The sequence below is a fragment of the Aegilops tauschii genome, chromosome 3 (assembly GCF_002575655.3).
Source record: "Aegilops tauschii subsp. strangulata cultivar AL8/78 chromosome 3, Aet v6.0, whole genome shotgun sequence".
Lineage (NCBI taxonomy): Eukaryota > Viridiplantae > Streptophyta > Magnoliopsida > Poales > Poaceae > Aegilops > Aegilops tauschii.
In genome coordinates this window covers 391,297,742-391,325,661 of record NC_053037.3, presented here as the reverse complement: position 1 = coordinate 391,325,661, position 27,920 = coordinate 391,297,742, and the positions used below count along the sequence as shown (strand labels likewise).

General features: G+C 43.2%; 1 protein-coding gene, 1 long non-coding RNA gene and 1 other non-coding gene across 3 annotated transcripts; 2 read left to right on the top strand and 1 right to left on the bottom strand.

The window, feature by feature from the left end:
• Nucleotides 1-18,461: 18,461 nt before the first annotated feature.
• On the bottom strand, nucleotides 18,462-25,642 carry LOC109766411 (golgin-84). Its single transcript, XM_020325175.3, has 21 exons — nucleotides 25,454-25,642; nucleotides 25,054-25,134; nucleotides 24,929-24,978; nucleotides 24,181-24,831; nucleotides 24,021-24,083; nucleotides 23,839-23,916; nucleotides 23,522-23,725; nucleotides 22,496-22,552; nucleotides 22,328-22,402; nucleotides 22,166-22,237; nucleotides 21,246-21,308; nucleotides 21,067-21,165; nucleotides 20,451-20,528; nucleotides 20,183-20,251; nucleotides 19,981-20,028; nucleotides 19,797-19,892; nucleotides 19,617-19,693; nucleotides 19,363-19,408; nucleotides 19,169-19,267; nucleotides 19,035-19,079; nucleotides 18,462-18,860 (listed from the first exon to the last, which is right to left on the bottom strand). The coding sequence occupies exons 1-21, from the start codon at nucleotides 25,479-25,481 to the stop codon at nucleotides 18,795-18,797; spliced, it is 2,145 nt and encodes a 714-aa protein (XP_020180764.1). The 5' UTR covers nucleotides 25,482-25,642; the 3' UTR covers nucleotides 18,462-18,794.
• Nucleotides 18,969-19,216, top strand: LOC141042426 (uncharacterized). Its single transcript, XR_012205148.1, has 2 exons — nucleotides 18,969-19,082; nucleotides 19,172-19,216. It is a non-coding gene; the product is annotated as an uncharacterized lncRNA (long non-coding RNA).
• A 65-nt stretch (nucleotides 25,643-25,707) lies between the features above and the next one.
• Nucleotides 25,708-25,780, top strand: TRNAK-CUU (transfer RNA lysine (anticodon CUU)). Its single transcript has one exon. It is a non-coding gene; the product is annotated as a tRNA-Lys (tRNA).
• The last annotated feature ends 2,140 nt before the right edge of the window (nucleotides 25,781-27,920 follow it).

The following is a 27,920-nucleotide window of genomic DNA, read 5'->3' as shown; positions in this document are numbered from 1 at the left end:
GATGGGCCCTGAGAAGGCCGAAAGATAACACGGGCTGGAAACGGCCCAATAAAATAATGGCTCGTTAATGGGTATAAAGCGATACACTATCCATTTCGGGCCAGTTTCACCACGGGCCGTTAATGGGCCAAGAGTTACAAAGGGCCTCATATGGGCCGAAAGACGTCATGGGCCATACATGGGCCGGAAGTTACAATGGGCTGGAATCATATTGGACGGCCCAGATGACGTTACTGGGCCTAATTCGGATAGGCCGTAACGGGTCGTGACTTAGCGGGCTGTAGATGGGCTATATGCGAACAGGCCATTAACAGGCTTTCCGTGGGCTGGCCTGCTACCTTTTGACCAAGTCAAATGGGCCGGCCTTTTCACCGGAATGGGCCTCTGTTGAGCCATGCCATGGGTCGATGTATCATAGGCGCCTTCGGTCTGATGAGTGGATGACATTTGTCCCAACGGTGAGCCGACACGTGGTTCCTCTGGCCATTGAGAATTTTACACGTGGAAAATCCCCATTGGTCGGGGCTGTTAACAGGTTATCGGATCCAAACCAGAACCCGATAGCTTAACGGCGACCTGTTATGGTAGATGCCACGTGTCGGTCACCCTTGATGAAAGCACTTCTATGACGCGCGATTTTTCGTCATGGAAGTGGACACTTCCGTGATGATAATTTTGGTAATGTCATGGAACAATTCTACGATAGCACAGGTATGACTATCTTGATTTTGTCATAAAATCGTCATGGGTGTACATGCATGACAAAAAACGTGACCTACTGATAACCCACAAGTATAGGGGATCAATTGTAGCCTCTTTCGATAAGTAAGAGTGTCGAACCCAACGAGGAGCTGAAGGTAGAACAAATATTCCCTCAAGTTCTATCGACCATCGATACAACTCTACGCACGCTTAACGTTCGCTTTACCTAGAACAAGTATGAAACTAGAAGTACTTTGTAGGTGTTTTTGGATAGGTTTGCAAGATATAAAGAGCGCGTAAATAAAAAGTAGGGGTTGTTTAGGTAAAGAAGCAATATAGCGAGTGTGGAAAAGTGGTGGTAGGAGTTGTGAAATTGTCCCTAAGGAATTGACTACTTTACTAGACCGATAGCAAGTTTTATGTGGGAGAGGCCACTGCTAGCATGTCATCCCTGACTTGGAATTCTATGCACTTATGATTGGAACTATTAGCCAGCATCCGCAACTACTAACGTTCATTAAGGTAAAACCCAACCATAGCATTAAGATATATTGGTCCCCCTTCAATCCCGTATGCATCAATTTCTATGCTAGGTTGAAGCTTCTGTCACTCTGGCCCTCCAATACATAGTCCTTTCAACATACACCTAACCCTATGGTTTGATCCACGCGCGCGCTCATACGATGGGCACCAAAGGACAGCAACATAACCACAAGCAATTTAAACCAATCACAGAAATTCACCAATTACCGATAAGACAACGAAAATCTACTCAGACATCATAGGATGGCAACACATCATTGGATAATAATATGAAGCATAAAGCACCATGTTCAAGTAGAGGGTACAGCGGGTTGCGGGAGAGTGGACCGCTGTAGATAGAGGGGGAAGGTGATGGAGATGTTGGTGAAGATGGCGTAGGTGTTGGTGAAGATCGCGGTGACGATGATGGCCCCGGCGGTGTTCCGGTGCCACCGGAAGAGAGGGGGAGAGAGCCCCCCTTCTTCTTCTTCTTCCTTGACCTTCTCCCTAGATGGGAGAAGGGTTTCCCCTCTGGTCCTTGGCCTCCATGGCATGGGAGGGGCGAGAGCCCCTCCGAGATTGGATCTGTCTCTCTGTCTCTCTCTCTGTTTCTGCGCTCTAGATTCTGCCCTTTCACCGTTTCTTTTATAACCAGAGATCCGTAACTCCGATTGGGTTGAAACCTTCGCCACAATTTTTTCCCGAAAATTAGCTTTCTTGCGGCAAAACAATAGCAGCAACCGCCTTACGGGGTGCCCACGAGGGTCAGGGGCGCGCCCCCTGCCTCATGGCCCCCTCGGGCACCGTCTCGCGTTGATTCTTCTTCCCAGATATCACAAATATTCCAAAAATATTCTCCATCTATTTTTATCCTATTTGGACTCTGTTTGATATGGGGTTTCTGCGAAACATAAAACATGCAACAAACAGGAACTGGCACTGGGCACTGGATCAATATGTTAGTCCCAAAAATAGTATAAAAAGTTGCCAAAAGTATATGAAAGTTGTAGAATATTGGCATGGAACAATCAAAAATTATAGATACGATGGAGACGTATCAGCATCCCCAAGCTTAATTCCTGCTCGTCCTCGAGTAGGTAAATGATAAAAAAGATAATGTTTGATGTGGAATGCTACCTAGCATAATCTTGATCACATAATCTAATCATGGCATGAATATTAAGACACGAGTGATTCAAAGCAATAGTCTATCATTTGACATTAAGACATAATACTTCAAGCATACTAATAAAGCAATCATGTCTTTTCAAAATAACATGGCCAAAGAAAGTTATCCCTACAAAATCATATGGTCTGGCTATGCTCCATCTTCACCACACAAAATATTCACATCATGCACATCCCCGATGACAAGCCGAGCAATTGGTTCATACTTTTTAACGCGCTTCAGCCTTTTCAACCCTCACGCAATACATGAGCGCAAGCCATGGACATAGCACTATGAGTGGAATAGAATATGATGATGGAGGTAGTGTGGAGAAGACAAAAAAGGAGAAAGTCTCACATTGACGCGGCTAATCAACGGGCTATGGAGATGCCCATCAATTGATGTCAATGCGAGGAGTAGGGATTGCCATGCAACGGATGCACTAGAGCTATAAGTGTATGAAAGCTCAAACTGAAACTAAGTGGGTGTGCATCCAACTTGCTTGCTCATGAAGACCTCGGGCATTTGAGGAAGCCCATCATCGGAATATACAAGCCAAGTTCTATAATGAAAATTCCCACTAGTATATGAAAGTGATAACTCAAGAGACTCTCTATATGAAGAACATGGTGCTGCTCTGAAGCACAAGTGTGGTAAAAGGGTAGTAACATTGTCCCATCTCTCTTTTTCTCTCATTTTTTTGGCCTTCTTTTTTTGGCCTTTCTCTTTTTTTTTCTTTTTTTCCGTCCGGAGTCTCATCCCGACTTGTGGGGGAATCATAGTCTCCATCATCCTTTCCTCACTGGGACAATGCTCTAATAATGATGATCATCACACTTTTATTTACTTACAACTCAATATTACAACTCGATACTAGAACAAAGATATGACTCTATATGAATGCCTCCGGCGGTGTACCGGGATGTGCAATGATCTAGCATAGCAATGACATCAAAAAACGGACAAGCCATGAAAACATCATGCTAGCTATCTTACGATCATGCAAAGCAATATGACAATAAATGCTCAAGTCATGTATATGATGATGATGGAAGTTGCATGGCAATATATCTTGGAATGGCTATGGAAATGCCATGATAGGTAGGTATGGTGGCTGTTTTGAGGAAGATATAAGGAGGCTTATGTGTGATAGAGCGTATCATATCACGGGGTTTGGATGCACCGGCGAAGTTTGCACCAACTCTCGAGGTGAGAAAGGGTAATGCACGGTACCGAAGAGGCTAGCAATGATGGAAGGGTGAGAGTGCGTATAATCCATGGACTCACATTAGTCATAAAGAACTCATATACTTATTGCAAAAGTTTATTAGCCCTCGAAGCAAAGTACTACTACGCATGCCCCTAGGGGATAGATTGGTAGGAAAAGACCATCGCTCGTCCCCGACCGCCACTCATAAGGAAAGCAATCAAAGAACACCCCATGCTATAAATTTTTCGCACAACGTTTACCATACGTGCATGCTACGGGACTTGCAAACCTCAACACAAGTATTTCTCAATTTCACAATTACTCAACTAGCACGACTCTAATATCACCACCTTTATATCGCAAAACTATTACAAGGAATCAAACATACCATATTCAGTTATCTACAAGTTTTATGTAGGATTTTATGACTAACCATGTGAATGACCAATTCCTGCCATCTCTCTAAATAGATATAAGTGAAGCAAGAGAGTTTAATTCTTTCTACAAAAGGTATGCCCACACTCTAACAAATATAAGTGAAGCAAAAGAGCATTTTACAAATGGCGGGTTTCTATGTGAAGAGAAACAGGCAATCCAAACTTCAAATGATATAAGCGAAGCACATGAAGCATTCTATAAAGCCATACTCAAAAGATATAAGTGAAGTGCAATGAGCATTCTATAAATCAACCATGGACTATCTCATACCAGCATGATGCATAAAAGAAAAGTGAAAACTAAATGCAAAATACGCTCCAAGATTTGCACATATCGCATGAACGAAACGAATCCGAAAATATACCGATATTTGTTGAAGAAAGATGGGATGCCTTCCGGGGCATCCCCAAGCTTAGACGCTTGAGTCTCCTTGAATATTTACTTGGGTTTCCTTGGGAATCCCCAAGCTTGAGCTCTTGCCTCTCCTTCTTCTCCTCACATCGAGACATCCTCGATCTTCGAACACTTCGTCCACACAAAACTCAACAGAAAGCTCGGTAAGATCCGTTAGTATAATAAAGCAATTCACTACTCTAAGTACTGTTACAAACCAATTCATATTTTGTTTTTGCATTATATCTACTGTAATATAACTTTTCCATGGCTTAATCCACTGATAGGAATCGATAGTTTCATCAAAACAAGCAAACTATGCATCAAAAACAGAATCTGTCTTAAACAGGACAGTCTGTAGTAATATGAACATTCACCATACTTATGGTACTCCAAAACTTCTACAAAAATTAGGAAAAATAAACAATTTGTATAGAAAGACAGTGCAAAAAGTTTCAGAACCATTTGACGTTCCAGTAAAAAATGTAAAATCGCGCACTACAGCTAAAGTTTTTGTCCTGCACCGCACAAACCAACAAGCATTGTAAACATCCTAAAGGCAAACCTTGGCACATTATTTTTATAATACAATGGAATTGTACAAGGGGATAATTATTTTTGTTTAAAAGTTTCTGTAATCAAGATTCACAAAGTTTCCGTGAGCATGAACAAAGTTCAAGGAGCTCCCCCACTTCAACCATGCTTGTCTCTCTCACTTTCACTTTCCTTTTTGAAAAAGTTTTGGGTTCCCCTCATTATTATTTTTGTTTTAAAACTATATGAAAGAACAGAAATAAATGACTCTCTAAAACTTTCGGGTTGTCTCCCTGGCAGCGCTTTCTTTAAAGGCATTAAGCTAGGCATATAGTGCTCAAGTAATGGTTCCACCCGGATCCCAAGGTATGTCAAAGCCAATTTTAATTAACAATGATTTAGAATTTAGTAGTGAGCACAAAGCAACATATATCAAGCAATGACGAAGTCTAACTCTCTTCCTATGCATCAGCATGTCATAAAAGAACAATTCATGCACACATAGTAAAGGCCAATGCATAGTATAAACAGTTCTTGCAATTTTATCATGTGGGGAACATAGAGAGATGGAGATATAGTTCCTCTCTCATAATAATTGCAAGTAGGAGCAGCAAGCACAAGCATATTATATCTATCAAAATCATCATGTGTAGTAGTAAAAGGCAACCCATCAATATAATCCTTAACAAGAGCAAACTTCTCAGATATAGTGTAGTTGGGAGAATTCAAAAAGATAACAGGACTATCATGCGTGGGTGCAATAGAAACAATTTCATGTTTAACATAAGGAACTATAGCAAGTTCATCTCCATAAGCATAATTCATATTGGCATCTTGGCCACAAGCATAGCAAGCATCATCAAAAAGGGATATTTCAAAAGAACCAACGGGATCATAACAATCATCATAGCAATCATCCTTCGGTAAGCACGAAGGGAAATTAAACAATGTATGAGTTGGAGATTTACTCTCATTAGAAGGTGGGCACGGGTAGCTAATCCGATCTTCCTCCTTTTGTTCTTCGCTCTCCTCATCATCTTTTTCATCCAATGAGCTCACAGTTTCATCAATTTCTTCTTCCATAGACTCTGCAAAATATTAGTCTCTTCTTGGACAGCGGAGGAGTCCTCAATATATGGTTTAACATAGGCATTAGAAGCATAATTATCATAACAATATTTAAGTATGGCAAAAATTTCAGATTTGTAAAGAGTAGCATCATACTTTTCAATCAAAGAAGCAATTTCATAAGCACCCTTAAAAGCAACAAATTCTTCAATTTGTTGAACATCATAGTAATTATAAACACCCTTAGCATACGAAGATACGATTCCATTATCACTAAACTCACATTGGTAGAGAAGGTGTTTCCTAGGGTTTTCAGAACAACAAGTAACATCATATATTTCACATAAATTCCAAGCATAGCATTGCAAACGATGAATTTGATCCAGTAAAGGTTTCCCTTTTTGAGATAAGCGGTGTCGCACATAACAAACATGCTCATCTAAAGATTTTCCCTCAACTAAGCTAGTTGGGGTTCAGCACGAGGACATAGAGCTTCAGGAGTGTGATAGATTTTGAGTGGTTCTTCAACCAATGGTGTAGTAGGTACAACTAATTTTTTTGGTATTTTGCGTTTCCTACCCATAACTAAAGATAGAAAACAACTTAGAACAGCAAATAAAAACTACTTCATGATAAAGCAAACAAGCACACACGAGAATATTCACCCCACGCTATAACTCCCCGGCAACGGCGCCAGAAAAAGGTCTTGATAACCCAAAAGTATAGGGGATCAATTGTAGCCTCTTTCGATAAGTAAGAGTGTCGAACCCAACGAGGAGCTGAAGGTAGAACAAATATTCCCTCAAGTTCTATCGACCGTCGATACAACTCTACGCACGCTTAACGTTCGCTTTACCTAGAACAAGTATGAAACTAGAAGTACTTTGTAGGTGTCTTTGGATAGGTTTGCAAGATAATAAAGAGCGCGTAAATAAAAAGTAGGGGCTGTTTAGGTAAAGAAGCAATATAGAGAGTGTGGAAAAGTGGCGGTAGGAGTTGTGAAATTGTCCCTAAGCAATTGACTACTTTACTAGACCGATAGTAAGTTTTATGTGAGAGAGGCCACTGCTAGCATGTCATCCCTGACTTGGAATTCTATGCACTTATGATTGGAACTATTAGCAAGCATCCGCAACTACTAACGTTCATTAAGGTAAAACCCAACCATAGCATTAAGATATATTGGTCCCCCTTCAATCCCGTATGCATCAATTTCTATGCTAGGTTGAAGCTTTTGTCACTCTTGCCCTCCAATACATAGTCCTTTCAACATACAACTAACCCTATGGTGTGATCCACGCGCGTGCTCATATGATGGGCACCAAAGTACAGCAACATAACCACAAGCAATTTAAACCAATCATAGCAATTCACCAATTACTGATAGGACAACGAAAATCTACTCAGACATCATAGGATGGCAACACATCATTGGATAATAATATGAAGCATAAAGCACCATGTTCAAGTAGAGGGTACAGCGGGTTGCGGGAGAGTGGGCCGCTGTAGATAGAGGGGGGAAGCTGATGGAGATGTTGGTGAAGATGGCGTAGGTGTTGGTGAAGATCGCGGTGATGATGATGGCCCCGGCGGCGTTCCGGCGCCACCGGAAGAGAGGGGGAGAGAGCCCCCCTTATTCTTCTTCTTCCTTGACCTTCTCCCTAGATGGGAGAAGGGTTTCCCCTCTGGTCCATGGCCTCCATGGCATGGGAGGGGCGAGAGCCCCTCCGAGATTGGATCTGTCTCTCTGTCTCTCTCTGTTTCTGCGCTCTGGATTCTGCCCTTTCACCGTTTCTTTTATAACCGGAGATCCGTAACTCGATTGGGTTGAAACCTTCGCCATGATTTTTTTCCGAAAATTAGCTTTCTTGCGGCAAAAGAATAGCAGCAACTGCCTTACGGGGTGCCCACGAGGGTCAGGGGCGCGCCCCTGCCTTGTGGCCCCCTCGGGCACCGTCTCGCGTTGATTCTTCTTCCGAGATATCACAAATATTCCAAAAATATTCTCCGTCCGTTTTTATCCTGTTTGGACTCCGTTTGATATGGGGTTTCTGCGAAACATAAAACATGCAACAACAGGAACTGGCACTGGGCACTGGATCAATATGTTAGTCCCAAAAATAGTATAAAAAGTTGCCAAAAGTATATGAAAGTTGTAGAATATTGGCATGGAACAATCAAAAATTATAGATATGACGGAGACGTATCACCTACTGTGACAAACATGTATCATCACGGAACTGGTTTTTTCGTAGTGTAGGGACAAGGGAGTTTGGCCAGTGGCTCGATTTGGTGTCGTTCTGATTGACTAACCACCGGCAGCTCATCAAGCCAGCGCCTGCCGCATTTTTGCAATTTGTCAAAGGTCCTTGTCTTGAGCCCACGCATCACTTCATTATGTAATCGAGTTAGTTTTGTTAGGGCTTGATCCCTAGTATCCATTATGTTCTGAGATTGATGTTATGACTTTGCCATGCTTAATGCTTGTCACTTTGGGTCCGGGTGCCATGATTCTAGATATGAATCGTTTATGTTATCACCATTATATCAATGTTCTAGATCCGATCTTGCAAGTCATATTCACCTATTACGTGTTATGATCCGTAAACCCCAGAGTGACAGTATTCGGGAAACTTTCCGGTGATGACTGTAGTTTGAGGAGTTCATGTATTCATTATGTGTTAATGCTTTGTTCCAGTTCTCTATTAAAAGGAGGCCTTAATACCCCTTAGTTTCCTTATGGACCCCGCTGCCACGGAGGGTAGGACAAAAGATGTCATGCAAGTTCTTTCCATAAGAACGTATGACTATTTACGGAATACATTCCTACATTACATTTATGAACTGGAGCTAGTGCCATATCGCCCTAGGTTATGACTGTTATATGATGAATATTATCCAACGAATTCACTGATCCAATGCCTACAAATTTCCTACATACTGCTTTTGCTAAGTTACTACTGCTATTGTCACTATTACACTTGCTACAAAATCATTGCTATCGCTGTTACCGTTACTATTGATGTTGCTACTATTATCAAAACTATCATATTAGTGTACTACTGATCACTTTGTTGTAGATAATTAATCTTCAGGTGTGGTTGAATTGACAACTCAGCTGCTAATACTTGCAAATATTCTTTGGCTCCCCTTGTGTCGAATCTATAAATTTGGGTTGAATACTCTACCCTCGAAAACTGTTGTAGTCCTCTATAATTGTGGGTTATCAGTTAGTAAACGGTTACAGTTCTAGTGACATTTTATGGCCGTCGCAAAAGCTAGTTTCAGCAATGTGTTTTGGTTTGTCGCTTAAGATGCGATATTGCGCGACGAAAAGTGGTACCGTCAAGATTTTATTTTCTATGACGGTGTTTCGGTGACGGTGAGTGTGACGGTCGAAAAACGTCGTCGGGGTATTTTCCGTGACGAAAAATGGTTATACCTGACACGAGTGAAACGTGGCAAAATAGAGCAAATTTTGTAGTGATGTGTCCAAATTACATCTTGACCGGTGATACGTCTCCAACGTATCTATAATTTTTGATTGCTCCATGCTATATTATCTTCTGTTTTGGACATTATTGGGCTTTATTATACACTTTTATATTATTTTTGGGACTAACCTATTAACCGGAGGCCCAGCCCAAAATTGCTGTTTTTTGCCTATTTCAGAGTTTCGCAGAAAAAGAATATCAAACGGAGTCCAAACGGAATGAAACCTTCGGGAACGTGATTTTCGGAACGAACATGATCCAGAGGACTTGGACCCTACATCAAGAAAGCTACCAGGAAGCCACGAGGTAGGGGGGCGCGCCTACCCCCTTGGGCGCGCCCTCCACCCTCGTGGGCCCCACGTTGCTCCACCGACGTACTCCTTCCTCCTATATATACCTACGTACCCCCAAACGATCAGATACGGAGCCAAAAACCTAATTCCACCGCCGCAACCTTTTGTACCCGTGAGATCCCATCTTGGGGCCTGTTCCGGAGCTCCGCCGAAGGGGGCATCGATCACGGAGGGCTTCTACATCAACACCATAGCCTCTCCGATGAAGTGTGGGTAGTTTACCTCAGACCTTCGGGTCCATAGTTATTAGCTAGATGGCTTCTTCTCTCTTTTTGGATCTCAATATAATGTTCTCCCCCTCTCTTGTGGAGATCTATTTGATGTAATCTTCTTTTGCGGTGTGTTTGTTGAGACCGATGAATTGTGGGTTTATGATCAAGTTTATCTATGAACAATATTTGAATCTTCTCTGAATTCTTTTATGTATGATTGGTTATCTTTGCAAGTCTCTTCGAATTATCAGTTTGGTTTGGCCTACTAGATTGATCTTTCTTGCAATGGGAGAAGTGCTTAGCTTTGGGTTCAATCTTGCGGTGTCCTTTCCCAGTGACAGTAGGGGCAGCAAGGCACGTATTGTATTGTTGCCATCGAGGATAACAAGATGGGGTTTTTATCATATTGCATGAATTTATCCCTCTACATCATGTCATCTTGCTTAAAGCGTTACTCTGTTCTTATGAACTTAATACTCTAGATGCATGCTGGATAGCGGTCGATGTGTGGAGTAATAGTAGTAGATGCAGGCAGGAGTTGGTCTACTTGTCTCGGACGTGATGCCTATATACATGATCATACCAAGATATTCTCATAACTATGCTCAATTCTGTCAATTGCTCAACAGTAATTTGTTCACCCACCGTAAAATACTTATGCTCCTGAGAGAAGCCACTAGTGAAACCTATGGCCCCCGGGTCTATTTTCCATCATATTAATCTCCCGACAACAAGCTATTTCTGACGCCGTTTTATTTTTACTTTCTTTACTTTGCATCTTTATCACAAAAATACCAAAAATATTATCTTATCATATCTATCAGATCTCACTCTCGTAAGTGACCGTGTAGGGATTGACAACCCCTTATTGCGTTGGTTGCGAGGATTTATTTGTTTGTGTAGGTGCGAGGGACTCGCGCGTAGCCTCCTACTGGATTGATACCTTGGTTCTCAAAAACTGAGGGAAATACTTACGCTACTTTGCTGCATCACCCTTTCCTCTTCAAGGGAAAACCAACGCAGTGCTCAAGAGGTAGCAACCGGCACGACTCCTGCATCAAGAATCAGTTATCCAACCGAAGGCCCTATCCATCGCGTGGGTTTGCCTTCATAATTAAGATTGTAATAATCAGACAAGAGCTTTGGGTGTTTAATGACTACACCTCATGAATCCCTAGAGATTGGATCCGTGTTACCGTACTAAAACCTTTTGTCACTGGTGTTCAGAATAAGACTTCATGGTCTCCCTGCCCTTAGCCTCTCTGTGGCTCGCTCTCCATGATCCTGGATACCTGCGTGGCTGAAGGACGCAAACGAGACAGGAGACATCTACGAAACAATTTTGTTTCACACATACGGGATTGATACGTCTCCAATGTATCTATAACTTTTTTATTGTTTCATGCAATTGTATTATCAATCTTGGATACTTATATGCATTTTATGCTATTTTATATCATTTTTGGGAACTAACCTATTAACCAGTGCCTAGTGCCAGTTGTTGTTTTCTGCTTGTTTTTGGTTTTCCAGAAAATCAATACCAAACAGAGTCCAAACGCTAAGAAACTTTTTGATGATTTTTTCTGGACATAAGGGACCCTAGAAACTTCGGGAGGAGATCAAAGGACAGATGAGGAGATGACAAGGCAACAGGGCGCGCCCTGTTACCTTGTGGGCCCCATGTGGCTCCGTTTGACCTAATTCCACTTCTATAAATTCTCAAATATTGGGGAACCCCAGAGAGCCACCCAAAACACCTTTTCCATCGCCGCAAGCTTCTGTTCTTTGTGATCCCACCTGGAGGCCTTTTTCCGATACTCTGCGGGAGGGGGAATCGATCATGGAGGGCTTCTACATCATCCTTGTTGCCTTGTGTTTTGGAGATTGTTGACAAAAACAGGCATGGACTGATTTGTTTGCTAGTGCACACAGAGAGAAATAGTCCATGCAGACCTGAAGAGAATGCTATATTCGGTGACAAGTTCGAGGAACTTCACCGAAGAACATCTACGCTGCAGAGAAGGATGAGCTAATTTTGTTGAAGACATGTATGCGAGAAGAATGTGTTGAAGAAGATTGACCCCTTAAAATTATTGCTAATATGAAGCAATACATGTTCGGTGTGGTCTGAATTGACTGCAGTCAAGATGTCGAAGACGAAGTGAAGACGTAGCATTTATTTTGTTGTTTCTCTCTCTCTCTCTCTCTCTTTGAGTCATAGGACCTCCGTACTATTAAGATGGGTATAGGTTCCCGATGCTTAGGTCCGCTGTGAGGCTTAGCCAAAACCTATGCAAGACTGAGAGAAATCTCTTTATGCTTTGAATGATTACCAGTCAGCAGAAGACGTTGTTCTTCGGCGTTGCAGGAGATATCTTTCGGACTGGGGAGTTACATTTCTTGCTCCGCAAGTAATGTTAGCGTTGTGCTCAAATTCCAACCGCTGCAAATGTGTCGTTTGGTTGTTGGCTGATCCACATGTCCAATTTGGTCATTTCCCATCAGGGAAGGCTGCGGCTATAAATAGCCAACACGCTCCAACGTTGTTCGTTGGCTGCTCCGCTTAAGATTTCTGAGAAGATCGATTGAGCATCCCCTCTCCAAGAGATTTGAGTTTAAAATCCATCGAGAGAAAACGAAGAGCCGAAACTTAGACAATGGTTGAGCATCACAGTAGTTCTGAGCTAGGGTTCTTGTACATATTTCTCTTGAGAGCCGCACACTCTCTAGATGGATTGGTGTCGGCTTGCGTGTTGAAGAGTAATTGTCTTCACCAATCAAAGTCTTCAGCAACCAAGAGTCGTTGTGATTCGCGAAGAAGTGCGTCGAAGGTTTGGAGATTGCCGACAAGTATCGACCACGAGTGAAATCAACTGGAGTCTGATCGGCTCTGAGTTGAAGGAGAAAAGGACGGAGAGAGGTTTGCTCCTGTGTTCAATCACAAGTCCCTCCAACTAAACGTAGTCCTTTGGTAGAAGGGCAAACTGGTCTACCAAATCCTCCTGTCATCATCGAGCACCACTGGTTCACTTTACCTCCCTTAAATACATTGTGCAGTTACACTTCGTGCTCTGAGACAATAGTTTGTCTGATCATTTATCATTCGCCCTCGCTCTGTGTGTTACCATCTGCTCTGTTTACTTATTATTCATTGTCACTATTGTCTTCAAGCTGGTACCATTCCCCTCGAGTGATATTATATCTATTTGTGTATTGTGTTACCATTGTGATAGTTAAACCTGTGATATACTATGCTCGAACTATTATTGCTTCCTACTTTGAAAGATTTGTTCCACGGTAGGGTACTTGATTAGTTTTCAGTCTACCAAACCTTTTCCGCTGTTGGGTTTGGGTTCGGTTCAAAACATTCGCAGAAAAAATTAATCTCCCATTCACCCCCCTCTGGTCGATATACTCTCGGTCCTAACAAGGTTGGAGACTCCTAGGTGGTAGGAGGTCTCCCGTGAGTAATTCTTCTCAAATACGCACAAGCATGCGTATCATATATTATAGGGATAAAATGGGTGAAGAATCCTCCACATCGAGTTATTATGGCAATGTAACAACCCATCCACCTTACAATGATCTACCTATGGAATTACTCTCCTTGGGTCCACCTCCACAGCCCTGTATATAAACTATCTATATCACCCCTAAGTAGTCCTACTTGTTTCCATATGCGCCCTCTCGCTCAATAGTACGTACTACCTGTGTGATTGACGGTGTCTCTCCTACAAAGACAATTGAATTCCTATGCTTCCGCAACATCCACATGCCTAGGATGATGAGTGTCTGACCATCCTTCCTCTCCCTCCTTATTAGCACACCACATCCCTAGTTTGTCGTCGGGAGTAGGTATCCAATCTTTCAGGCCACAAGAGGTGCACACCGCCATCCACACCGTTCTCGCGAATATGCACGTAAGCAAGATGTGGTTAATGGTTTCTTCTTGTTGATCGTAAAATGGATACACGTCCTAATGTGGTAACCTTGCTTCCCTAATCTATAAGACGTCCAACGCCTGTTTTTTAGGGCCAACCAAGCAAAGAACTGACACTGCAACGGAGCCCTTGATTTCCACGTGAGCGTCACAGTTGGTATCACTTCCCGGCCAACAAACTAGGCATCATATGTGGAGAGGATCGAGAAGCTACCACTGCCCTCCCAACCTGTGATTTTAGCCCCAGGAAGTTGGTGAGGGATTGAAGGCCGCCTCAAGGTCTATCGCTAGTGGTTGAAAATTGCATTCATTGTGATATCTCAAGGAGAATAGGGTGAGCCTTCGTGGTGTTTGTGTGCCTCCGGGATAACACCCACCCCTCCAGCAGTTACTAGGTTCCCTCCAAGGAGGTGAACATCGGATACATCCTCTTTTCAGTGTCTTCGATTATCTCTAACCTTAGCTCCCTACTTCTGGTTTACTTTCGTCACTTGACCTTGCATTCACTATAAATTATTGAACTCATTATATAGTGCTTGTTATCTCAACATAGAAATTTATAGGCTCACTTTCATATTCACATTCCCTAAACTTGCTAATGACTATATTAAAATTTGTAATTGTACCTATTCACCCCTCCCCCACTAGGTCCATCTCGATTCTTCAACTGTCCATGATGAAGTTCATATTGGGGTTTTGACGTTCACGGAAACTTTACACCAAGCTTGTTCCCTAGCTGCCAAACTCCCACCTGTATTCAGCTAGCGAAACATCACACGACCTCTCCTATGCTCCCTGCTACACACTCACAACTCAAATCGGGCGAGCCTAGTGAAGAGACACTTGGGGCATGTTTTACTTGATTGCACAACCTCCATCCTAGCTCCGGGGGACCAAATTTGGCTCTCTTGGTTAGTTGCGCGTGCGGTTGGCCCTGCATCGCATGCTCCTCAAAGCAGCCTACCTCTGGAGGAACAACCGGATTTGACCATTTCCAGCGAGCCAGGCCCGAGCGAGCGCAAAGAGAGCACGCGGCCGCATGCGCGGGGACGAGCGAGAGATCACGTGATGTTACTTGAAGGCGGGCCATAAAATACCCTCATCGCTCTCTCACGCTCTCTCTCACATGTCTCCCCTGTCACTCTCCTCTCACCTTTGGTGGCACCATGACGAGCATCGGTACCTTTGGCGGCACCATGACGAGCATCGGTGGCTGGAAGATCTGGACGATGAGCATCGGCGGCGACCATCCAAAGGCGCTTCATCACTACTTCGTCAATTGCAGTAAGTCCTGAACCCACCGGATCTAGAACGTAGTCTAAGTCGGTTAGGTTCAATTTTGGGTCTGATAGGGTTCAATTTGGGGGAAGATCAGTGATTATGCCTAAAAGTTGTAGTATGGTATATGCATGTTTTGTGTTGAACAGAAATGGCGTAGGCATCTTGATCAACAAGAGCCTCAAGTATGGAGTGGTAGACGTCAAGAGACGTGGGGACCGGATTATCCTAGTCAAGCTGGTAGTTGAGGACTTGGTTCTCAATGTTATCAGCGCGTATGCCCCGCAAGTAGGCCACAATGAGAACACCAAGAGGGAGTTCTGGGAAGGCCTGGAAGACATGGTTAGGAGTGTACCGATTGGTGAGAAGCTCTTCATAGGAGGAGACCTCAATGGCCACGTGGGTACATCTAACACAGGTTTTGAAGGGGCGCATGGGGGCTTTGGCTATGGCATCAGGAATCAAGAAGGATAAGATGTCTTAAGCTTTGCTCTAGCCTACAACATGATTGTAGCTAACACCCTCTTTAGAAAGAGAGAATCACATCTAGTGACTTTTAGTAGTGGCCAACACTCTAGCCAGATTGATTTCATCCTCTCGAGAAGAGAAGATAGGCGTGCATGCCTAGACTGTAAGGTGATACCTGGAGAGAGTGTTGTACCCCAGCATAAGCTGGTGGTTGCTGACTTCCGCTTTCGGATTCGTGTCCAGCGGGATAAGCGTGCCAAAGTCGCTAGAACGAAGTGGTGGAAGCTCAAGGGGGAGGTAGCTCAGGTGTTCAAGGAGAGGGTCATTAAGGAGGGCCCTTGGGAGGAAGGAGGGGATGCGGACAATGTGTGGATGAAGATGGCGACTTGCATTCGTAAGGTGGCCTCGGAGGAGTTTGGAGTGTCCAGGGGAAGGAGAAGCGAAGATAAGGATACCTGGTGGTGGAATGATGATGTCCAGAAGGCGATTAAAGAGAAGAAAGATTGCTTCAAACGCCTATACCTGGATAGGAGTGCAGACAACGTAGAGAAGTACAAGATGGCGAAGAAGGTCGCAAAGCGAGCTGTTGGTGAAGCAAGGGATCGGGCATATGAGGACCTCTACAAACGGTTAGGCATGAAGGAAGGTGAAAGGGACATCTATAAGATGGCCAAGATCCGAGAGAGGAAGACGAGGGATATTGGCCAAGTCAAATGCATCAAGGACGGAGCAGGCCAACTCTTGGTGAAGGATGAGGAGATTAAGCATAGATGGCGGGAGTACTTCGACAAGTTGTTTAATGGGGAGAATGAGAGTTCTACCATTGAACTGGACGACTCCTTTGATGAGACCAGCGTGCATTTTGTGCGGCGAATCCAGGAGTCTAAGGTGAAGGAGGCTTTAAAAAGGATGAAAGGAGGCAAGGCAATGGGCCCTGATTGTATCCCCATTGAGGTGTGGAAAGGTTTCGGGGACATAGCGATAGTATGGCTAACCAAGCTTTTCAACCTCATTTTTCGGGCAAACAAGATGCCAGAAGAATGGAGACGGAGTATATTAGTACCAATCTTCAAGAACAAGGGGGATGTTCAGAGTTGTACTAATTACCGTGGAATTAAGTTGATGAGCCATACAATGAAGCTATGGGAGGTTAGCCTTGATGGCCAGGTGGTACCTCAGAAGGACACCTTTCAGTATTTGGGGTCAATGTTGCAGGAGGATGGGGGTATTGATGAAGATGTGAACCATCGAATCAAAGCCGGATGGATGAAGTGGCGCCAAGCTTTTGGCATTCTCTGTGACAAGAGAGTGCCACAAAAGCTAAAAGGCAAGTTGTACAGGACGGTGGTTCGACCCGCAATGTTGTATGGCGTGGAGTGTTGGCCGACTAAAAGGCGACATGTTCAACAGTTAGGTGTGGCGGAGATGCGTATGTTGAGATGGATGTGTGGCACATGAGGAACGATCGAGTCCGGAATGATGATATACGAGATAGAGTTGGGGTAGCACCAATTGAGGAGAAGCTTGTCCAACATCGTCTGAGATGGTTTGGGCATATTCAGCGCAGGCCTCCAGAAACTCCAGTGCATAGCGGACGGCTAAAGCGTGCGGAGAATGTCAAGAGAGGGTGGGGTAGACCGAATTTGACATGGGAGGAGTCCGTTAAGAGAGACCTGAAGGATTGGAGTATCACCAAAGAGCTAGCTATGGACAGGGGTGCGTGGAAGCTTGCTATCCATGTGCCAGAGCCATGAGTTGGTTGCGAGATCTTATGGGTTTCACCTCTAGCCTACCCCAACTTGTTTGGGACTAAAGGCTTTGTTGTTGTTGTTGTTGTTGTTGTTGTTGTTGTTGTTGTTGTTGTTGTTGTTTAACCTCTGTTCGTTAGTGTTGCTGCTACTGTTATGCCAATGACTACGTGTGATCGAAGAAGAGGTTACCACACCGCACGTCTTGCATGTATCTAAACAGCAAAATGTTGCCTCAAGGAAGCACAAACATGCAACCAAACACACTGCTAAACCCACTACTTGTCTCTCTGCTCCCATTCAACCAAACCACATGCAAAACATGGTCCAAAGCTGTATTGACTTGACGGTTGTACCAGGCCTGGTTCTCAGAAAGTTCAAAATGGCTGCGCGCAAGCTCTTGTGCACCCTTACATCCAACCGCTTTAAACTAACTAGATGACGCCCGCGCGTTGCTGCAGTAACTTTGTTAAAAAAATGTGTAAATAGTTTATAAAAATACCTAAATCTATTGAAAAAATAAAAGAAAGTCTCTGAAAATAGACTAAGAACTTTTAAATCACTGTTAAAATATCATTTCGAACAAAAATATGAAGGATGACTAACATGCATATGCATGTATGATGCAGCAGCATTACATGCATAGACTAATGCAAAAATAATTGTAATTTATAAGTTCTCTTATGTGGCAGATTTTGCATGGCTTAGTAGAAGAGAAAACTTAAATGCATGGCTTTAGTGGGACATGGCTTTAGTGGGACATTGAGGTGGACACTTCACATATTCAGATAATTGGGACCAGACAGGCAGCATCTTGATGAGAAGAGACGATGTAATACAAAACAAAACAAAACTCAAGTATGGACGCATTTCCTCATTTCATATCAGTTTGCTCCATCGACCCCCAACAGTTTGTTGTAAGTACTAGTACAATAATTGGCTCAAGTGGCCTGTATGACACATATATATTATTATCGGGTCAGGCTGCTACATTTGTGATCAATATCAAGTGTTAAAGAATGGATTATATAGCCCACGGCCAACCAAAGAACATTACTACTTTACAAACGAGAGGGAAGGGGAAGGAAAAAATTGTAGCAGGGTTGACACCACATCAAACCAAAAAACTTAATGGCTGGCCTATTTCGAACACAGGAATTTCACAGGCAATCGCCGAAATCCCGTAGGAACATATAGGGGCCGTATAGAGCTATAATCAGGAAGTAACGCCTAGATTCGTGAGGGGGTGGAAATAGGCTGTAAAGCCTATGGCAACTTCACGTTGGCCAGGTCCCCCATGGACGATTTCACAGTCTCTTCCGCTGCAAAGTCCTGTAACATTCCAACACGCTCATCAGTTAACTTTGGTTAATTGTTTTAGCAAAAGAGCTCTGTGATAATACACGGATACAACGAAAAATAAACAACATTGTGTGCCTGACCAAGGCATGAAATGACATGAATGAAAATAAATAAATGTGATAGCAATACAACATGGTTGAGTACCTGCAGGCGCTGCATCAAGTACATCAAGAACAAATGCACAAACACCTGGTACAGGTATACACAGATTCAATCAGAGATCAGCCTTAACATGATCTAAAATAAAACATACAGGATCGAAATTATGCTGTTCTTGCCAGATAGAATAGAAGGCTGACTCGGGCAACAGGATGCCGCCACAAAAATCTTGTCGCCCTCACAGCCCCTGAATCTAAAAACTTCGCAGCTTTTTGTAACTGGAACACCAAAAATGCCAAGCAAGGTAAAATATTAGTACTCTCCCACTATTTGTTAGGATGCTGCACTCCAGGTTTTCATTGGACACATATACCTGATGATTTGCCGTTGCCATGTGTCGATGATGCAGAGGAAGAGGCCTGAAATATAAAAGGTAATTATCTAAAACTGTACTAGAACTTCCAAATAGAGGAACACAGCTAAACCTTGGAAATCTCAAAGTACAGTTAGCAACACATGGCTGCTTCTCTTTTGACTGGACATTCTCACAGCATAAAAAAACTATGGCATGCTTATAAACAATATTTTCCTTCATGTTCAATAACGAAAAGAAAACAGTCAACATACTCTAGCGCATTGATATCAGTATCTTCTTCCCATGATGATGCTGATCTGCGAGAAACCCTACTCCTTTCTGCTTCTACCTGTCAAATGGAACACAAAGATAATAGAATGGTAGGACGGTAAGAACATCCGCAGGACAATGCCTATAGCACAAGCAACATAGGAAGAAGAGAAATTATGAACCTGCACTTCATGGAATTGCTTCAATGATTTCTCCAGTTGGAACTCTAATGCACCTTTTTCACTGGCCATGGATTCTAATTGTGTTTGCTTGTGGTACTGGAGAAATAATGCATAGATAATGAATTAGCTCTCCTTAGCTAAAATGCCCATGACAGAAAAGGAAATTGCATGATTCAGCACATACCAGCAAATCAGTGAGCTCACGGTATCTTTTCTCTAGCTCAACATGCTCCTAAAAAGAGACACATTTGCACAAGAAAACGTAACCATTAAGTATGATCTGGTAACAAGGTGGATTGTAGTAAATGTTGCATTCGTCCAGTTATAAGGTGGGTAAATGTTGTTCACCCAGTTTTAACAAGTGTGATTTGATTAGGATTAACAACCTGTCTAGAATAATGCTCTGCGTCTCGTCTCATTCCAGCCATTTCAACTCTCATCTTCTGCAACTCAGCCTACATCATACAAATAAAGATGTTGAACAAATAATGGTGCAAGACAGAGCATTCTGATTACTATAATAGAAACAACTCCATTGATACTTTTTACATTTTCTGTGATATTATACCTGATCATCATATTAGCATTTTTACCTAAACTTCTGAATTATTACTTGACAACTGATTCTTTGATATCTTATGAATTAAATGGTACCTCCAAGGATAATATCTTGCTTTCTGCCTCTCTTTGGCTTTGCCGTGCTCGCTCAACTTCCTCCTGCCATGCCTGTATCTGCTTTCCAAAAGCACAGCATCAAGAGAAACAACCACCAAAGTGTTACATTTCAGGATAGTGCACAATATGCTAAGTTCTATTACTTCAAAAGCAAAGATAAATAAATACAGATAGACATTTGTAGATAGGGTAGTAAATAGTTCCACAATATGAGTATCTCAGGCATGGAGTGTGCTAAAAGTACAGCTCATATTAATCCAGTAAAGAAACCAAGGTTCTTTGATTTAACCTGAAGAACCCCCAGTTATACTTTCACAGTTTCACCACCATTTGGAATCAGTTCCACACTATATATATTGTTATGCCTTGTTGTTACTTCCTTGCCGCTATTTTATCTGGCTGAGTGTCTGTGCAAAGGTAGCTAATACTAATAGTAGGGGCTATCAACTTCTCTGCAGTTTGTGACCCAGACCGTGATCGCACTGCAGGTTTCCTGATAGTGCCAAAACATTTTCCATTTTTCCCCTCCTATTGCTGTCAACTGTATTTTTTAGTAATGAGAAACGGGAGATCTGGTTTAGAAGAAAAAGTTAACCTGAAGAGCTTGATTAGCATCTTCAGAAGGCTTTTTCTGAGCACGGCGATTACGAGCTTCCATTTCCTGTAGTTCTTGGTGCAGTGATGCACATTCAACCTGAAACAACCAGGGTAGCGATAGTTAATAGCAGAAACTAAACTGATCAGATATGACACACAGTGCGGAAAGGAATTTACCTCAAGTACAGCTACTTTGTGCGCAAATTCCATTGCTCTCGATGAGCTTTGATCAGCAGCTCTCTGTATGCCAACAGAACAGTCAAGATCAAACTGAATTTGCCACTGTTTCTTTAGTAGCAGAATGAAAACCACACGAAAGTTTAATAGTAGCAATGATTGTGTTAAAATCGGAGACCAAACGGCTAAAATGTGACACCCATAGAATCTAAACTAAGTGACATTATTGCAAGTACAAGATTTGGTTTAAATTGACATAAAACGGATAGGAGTTGAACTATTTAAACAAGAGCTTAGAAAATTAGTGGAAACATACTATAAATCACACATATGGATTGAAGCAAAGCACTGGAAACATAACAGTTACTAATTTTCTAGCTGGATTACTGTTTCTTGCAAGTACACATGCTGGCCTTGTGGTATTGACGAACCTCTAAAATCTAGATAGATGTGTCTCCACTTAGTCACAGTGCTAGAACTTCTAAATATTGAATTAGCTCATCTTGGCAGTTTGAGTATGGAACTTGTTTTAAGGACATCTACTTAGATCTTCAAATGTATCCCCTGGAGAACAATAGGCCAATAAACAGATGAACGCAACTAATGGGATAGCGTACCTGCATGTGCCAAAACATTTGATCTTACAGGAGTAAACTTTAAGTCATTCAAAAGAGTTATTCATTCTGCCGATTCTAGAACGTAGTAGACTAATATTTCTAGTTGTTGAAACAAAGTCAGGCTGTGATAAATGCCCCTTGCACTGCGGATGATATTGCAAGAAATGTCAATTGAACCAAACATCTACATAGCACTAACATGCAGTTTCCTTATTAGTATTCAAGAAAATCGGCAGACAATTTTGGCATCCTCACGTAGTAGATCACATGTTGACGCTTCATATTTATACCTTGTAAAATTACCTGGATTCTAGCAAGAGCATTTGATGCCTCGACAGCCCGATGCTCCAATTCTACTTCTCTGTCAACAGCTGCCTGCAATGTAATAGAAAGTATTGAAATTTTATAACACAAGAAATTATGATAAAGACAAAGCAATAAAACGGATGCACTTCAACAAATTACCATCTTTGTAGCGTTATGTGCAATACGCTCCTCTTCAGCCCTCCGCTCCACGGTTGAAAGTTCCTCTCGTAGAGCCTAAAATGTACATGGTACATACAGAGGTCAGATAACTTCATGAAAATATGAGGCTGTTCTATTATTCTACCCCAGAAAGTCTATTTCACTAACCTGGATGATCCTGGTTTCAGTAAGCTCACGGTTCCTCTTAAGGCCATCCATATCTTCCTAGTATCAGCAGAAAACAAAATCGATTTATTATTTGATAACAGCAGTTATGTTACAGAAGCGTAAAAACAAAGGAAAAATGTTAACAGTCACCCATATAGCCATACTATTCAAGATTTATATCCAAAAGAGATCATATCAAGCTGTACAACTTAAACACACAGGTGCTAGTTCCTGAGAGTAAGTCCAAGACTTCCACTGATATCTGAGTCTGACAGAGAGCACAGGACACTCCAGGTTCATACTCATTTGCGATAACACAGCTCGAGCTCAAAATTTGAGCAGGAACTCGAAGCTCCATTGATTTAAACAATGAAGGCAGAATGCTAGAGACTGTAAGCGACTTTCCATGAGTCAAAAAATAGACAAGTGCAGATGTGCATATATAAAATGAAAATGAGCAACTCCCACTCCCGGACACAGGATAAAATAGGAGGGGGGAGTTTTTACATCACTAATAAGTTTTTATGCTAAGTTCTACAGCCAGAATTTTTTTTAAGACACACAAGGATGAATATTAACAAAGCTACAAGAATCCGCAAATGACACGAGCATCTTGAGTTCTTGGAATGAGTGAAAAATATCCAAAATCCTGCTACTCCAACTCCAAATCATGTCTACTTGAGACCTTATGTGTATTCAACTAGAAAGAAAGTTCACAAGCACCTCCACGATATTCCAAATGGGAAAGAACAAAAACACATAGTACAATGCAATTATAATTAGATCATGACAGAAAATGAAAGCATGTGAGTAGCAAATCACTGAAGAAATGGCCACTGCGCTAGCATATTTGAAGCAATTATAATGATTGAAGACAGCAGTAAAGTGCCACTATGGAGTTCATACAATCATACATTAAACTCTGCAACTGTACAGGATACTGGCCACAATGTATGGTTTCCTTGGGCGATGTAGTAGTGTTACAGAAAGATTAAAAAAAACTTGAAAGAGTATGAAAGATGAAACCTGTAAAGATGCCAGCATTTCTTCTGAAGCTGCTGCTTTTTTCTTCCAAGAGTCCAACGATTTAGCTAGAGATTCAATCTCAGTGTTTTTTGCAGCCAAAGCATCAACCATGTTAGATTCAACTCGTGAACCTTGTACTCTGGACACCGATAGTTCTTGCTGTAGTTGCTTTATATGAGCTTCATGTGAGCTACATTTCTCTCTCTGTTATGTGTTATGAAATCAATATATATTAGAGAAAACCACTCTACCATGCATGGGGTTAAGGTAATTAGAAATAAAATGTAATGAGATGAATTTCGGCAAGATAATCTGACCTCCTGAACAAGAAGCTCTTCTAGCTGTGCATTCTCGGATTTATATTCTTGGAGACGGGATGAAAGTCCAGCACAGACCTGTTGATAAGTAAAACATAAACCAACAGGTCAACATATGGATTTAATCACAATAAAGGTAAGCAGGTAACGTGGCAGAGTCACTAAGCTTATACTAATCATACCCGAGCTAATCTAGCTTCTTTTGACTGGCCAGTTTTTGCAGCGCTTTTTAGTAATCCCTGAGCCTGCCAAAGACCAACAAGACAGTGCTATAGTATAAGCAGAGAATGCATTCACATCAGCATATCTTGGTCATTATGAGTGCAATTTGCTACAGCCTACCTCCTCAAGTTGGTCTTGATCCTTCAGAGGAACTGAATCAGACTTATGTTCCTGTTGATTTTGTGCGATTTCTGGTGGATCTGACAAATTATCTTTCTTCAAATCTTGGGATATGCCAGAACCTTGTGTATCGGGTACTCCAGAGATAGTTCTCTCCTGGATAACAGCCACAGCTGTGTCTTTATCCTCCAAACTGACTGCTAAACCAATCTCAGTAGACTGGTTACTACTGCTTGGCTCATTTTTTTCGTCTGGAACTGAAGGAGCAGAGCTTCCAGAGGCACTCTCCAAATGTCCAGAACCTGCAACATGATCCGTGATGGGACCTGTATCCTCAGGTGTTTTCTCCATCGACTGGACTTCAACCGCATTATCGATAGCATTAGCAGCTGTATCATTTTTAAGGTCAACAGTGGCGTTCTCCACTTTGTCCGACGTGCTCTCAGCATTCGCTCCCTTAACATCAACTGAAGTGACTTCAGGTTCACTGGCACTGGGAATAGCAATAGCATCATCATTTGATGAATCTGCACGTGCCGAAGGTTTGATCTTCTCAATCTTAATCCTCTCACGCGGCGGTTGCCTGTTTTTCCTCTCCTTCTGAGCTGCTGTCCTGTTACCTGCATCCCCAGTAGTGAGCTTCAATGGACCCTGCGATGCGAATTTACAGCAGACTTTAGACATCAGGTAGCAGGCGCACGGCCTGCAAGGTAATCAAGTATGCTCAAGAAGTCTAGCCAGTTGCGACCTTCTCCCTGGGCTTTCCCCTCTTTGCTTGCCCTTCTTGGCCATTCGGTCCTTCAGCAAACAAACATCAGCGATTACTAATATTCCAACTGGCCGAGCAGTTGGCTAACACGGGGCAATGTTTACCTGAAGGCTGAGGAGCAGTCTGCTCATCGGACAGCTCGGTGGCCACGCTTTTCGCCCTCCGGTCGACCACTTCGAGCAAGTCTGTTACAGCAAAAACAGGAAACTTGTTACAGCTCCACATTGCCAACAACTCAATAGCGTATCAAGCAGGCAATGGGATGGCAATGGGTTCGGGTGGGGTGCAGCTGGCCCCGCCCGCGCACCGAAAGGCGGTCGAACAAGGCACTGCATCAAGGCTAGCTCGCCAGATTTCGCAGCCGGCGTCGCAATCCCACGCAGTAACCGCCGCGGATGCAGTGCTAGAGTCGAGGGGAGAAACCCCAGATCTTAGCCCGCAGGAGAGGTGGATCTCGGCAGCGAATCGGAAGGAGGGGAGGGGAGAGGAGGCTGTGGCGCGTACCTTCGGCGACCTTGAGCCAGGAGGCCATGGCGGGATCACCGCCCCGGCGAGAGGAGGGTGGCTGGCGACGAGACGGCGAGCTAGGTAGATGAACTGACAGGTGAGATTTCCGGCCGCGGCAGTGGGGTTCTCTTCGCGGGATAGTTGGTGCTGGCGGGGCTCGGAGGTCGGATCCGACCGACCGGTGGGTTTGCTTTTGGTGGATGTAGAGATTTAATGGATATTAAAGTAAAATCCTACATCAACTCGCCAAAGCCCGTCTAGCTCAGTTGGTAGAGCGCAAGGCTCTTAACCTTGTGGTCGTGGGTTCGAGCCCCACGGTGGGCGATGTATGTCAAGTTTCTTTTACTTTTTTCATTCATATTTTTGGTGCCATTATAGAATTTTGGAGAAGCTATTAGTTCTGTGGCGCGCCCTGGTCGAACCAGGAAAAGTATCGGGTGCTCCTGCCAGCCTTGGGGTACCCACCGTGCTCCAATGTTGTTTCAAAAAATTCTGGTAAAAATATGAATGTTCATAAGAAATGTGACTACAACCTCTAAAATTCTTAGATCCAAACTTGAAATGTACATTGAGAGACAAAATAGACAAATGCAGATGTAAATAATGTCAATGTTGCTTTTGTCTTTCTTTTTACATTATTCATGCTAGATTTCACATTTTTGTTTCTCAATGTGTGTTTCGACTTTGGACCTGAAATTTTTAGCGGTTGTAGTCACATTCCTTATGAACATTAACATTTTCTTCAAAAAAATTGAAACATTTAAAAATATTTTTTTAACATTGAAGCATCGAGGGCACCCTAAGGTTGGGAGCACACGATACTTTCCCCTATGAACCATTGGATCGCTCATAAGAATCTTGGCACACTGATCCCCGCCACGTCATGGTTTTCATTCATTCGCAAATGCATCGGCGCAAACATCTTATATTTTCCTCCCTACGGCAAGCGTAGGGTCGAGACTTCTTCACAATCTCGTCATTCTCTTTGAGAGAGGGAAATAGAGTGAGGCGGAGCTCGCGCCGTTGTCTTCATATGTGCACCGACATATGTGCACCGACGCTTGCACACGATACTTTCCCCTATGAACCATTGGATCGCTCATAAGAATCTTGGCACACGGATCCCCGCCACGTCATGGTTTTCATTCATTCGCAAATGCATCGGCGCAAACATCTTATTTTTTCCTCCCTACGGCAAGCGTAGGGTCGAGACTTCTTCACAATCTTGTCATTCTCTTTGAGAGAGGGAAATAAAGTGAGGCGGAGCTAGCGCCGTTGTCTTCATATGTGCACCGACGTGCAACTGCTCATCGGGATTCGCCGTGTTCGCAGGTACCCTGCCGCCTCCCCACTGCCCACCTCAACCGCCACCAACACCCGCCAGCACCACTCCCCCATCCAAAGCCCACGCCTTCCACTTTCATGCCACCACCCACGACAAACCCACCTTCCCTCCCTCCTAAGCGTGCTCCCTCAGCACCGCCACCAACATACAGCACAACTGTCGACAACGCTAGCGGCTCCTGCGTCAAGAGCCATGTCGGTCGCTCCTTAGCCGAGAAGCGGGCCACGCTCCTTGTTCCTCGTGGCCTCACCTCCTTGTCCACACCTAGCCGCACGTGAAACCATCGCCACCTGTGTCGGCTAGTCACAACAAGCTGCAGCAGCTGATGTCGGCCACCGCCACCGACCCGGCCAACCCGCATGGCAGGAGCCCGACCTTTTCCTCCTCTTTCATGTCTCCCGTCAAGGTCAACCGCAATCAACCAACCCATTCTCTCCCCTTTTCTGATGTCCACTAAGACGAACATATGTCCATCTTTCTATAGGGTGAGTTGTCCGTGGTGGGCTCCGACGTTCATGGGAGTACCCGGTTGTCGCAGAGACCAGGGATCGCCGTCACCATCGAGCTCGACATTAGCATCGCCGTCACCTCCAAGGTCTGTTTGACCTTCTTACAATCGCGCTCAACCCTGAGGGCCATGGCGCATGCCTTCTTTTGTTTGGAGCAGAGAAGGTGCGGGATGTTTGGTTGCTATGTTTGACAATGCACTTTGCCATGTCTTCAGTTATGACAATGCACACCTGTCTTTTATTATTATTATTATTATTATTGGAAATTGCCATGTTCTAAGTCGTGCAGTCAATAATCATTGCAATGTTTTTAAAAAAATGCCATGTTTTTTAAGAGTTTATACCATGCATGTGGCATAAATTGTTGCCATGTATGGTTTAAACGATAACTAGATGGGAACCACATGTAAATTATTTTCAATGGGGTATGACAACTAATTTAGGTGGGCCATGGCAACTTTTGTGAATTTTAGGTTCATGGCAAAAAAATGCTAACTAAGTTGAATCCGCATGTCAACTCTCTTTTGTGTGTGGGGGGGGTGGACTTTATGTGCAACTTCCTTGCGTAACTAGTAGCTTTCATAGCAAATATTTAACTAAATGGGAACCA

Coding starts and splice junctions, on each gene's coding strand:
- LOC109766411 (XM_020325175.3), bottom strand. CDS start 25,481: ATGGCCTCCTGGCTCAAGGTCGCCGAAG. Junction 22,553..23,521: donor AAATGCTGGCATCTTTACAG/GTTTCATCTTTC, acceptor TGCTGATACTAG/GAAGATATGGATGGCCTTAA. Junction 19,080..19,168: donor TCAGCCTTCTATTCTATCTG/GCAAGAACAGCA, acceptor TACCTGTACCAG/GTGTTTGTGCATTTGTTCTT.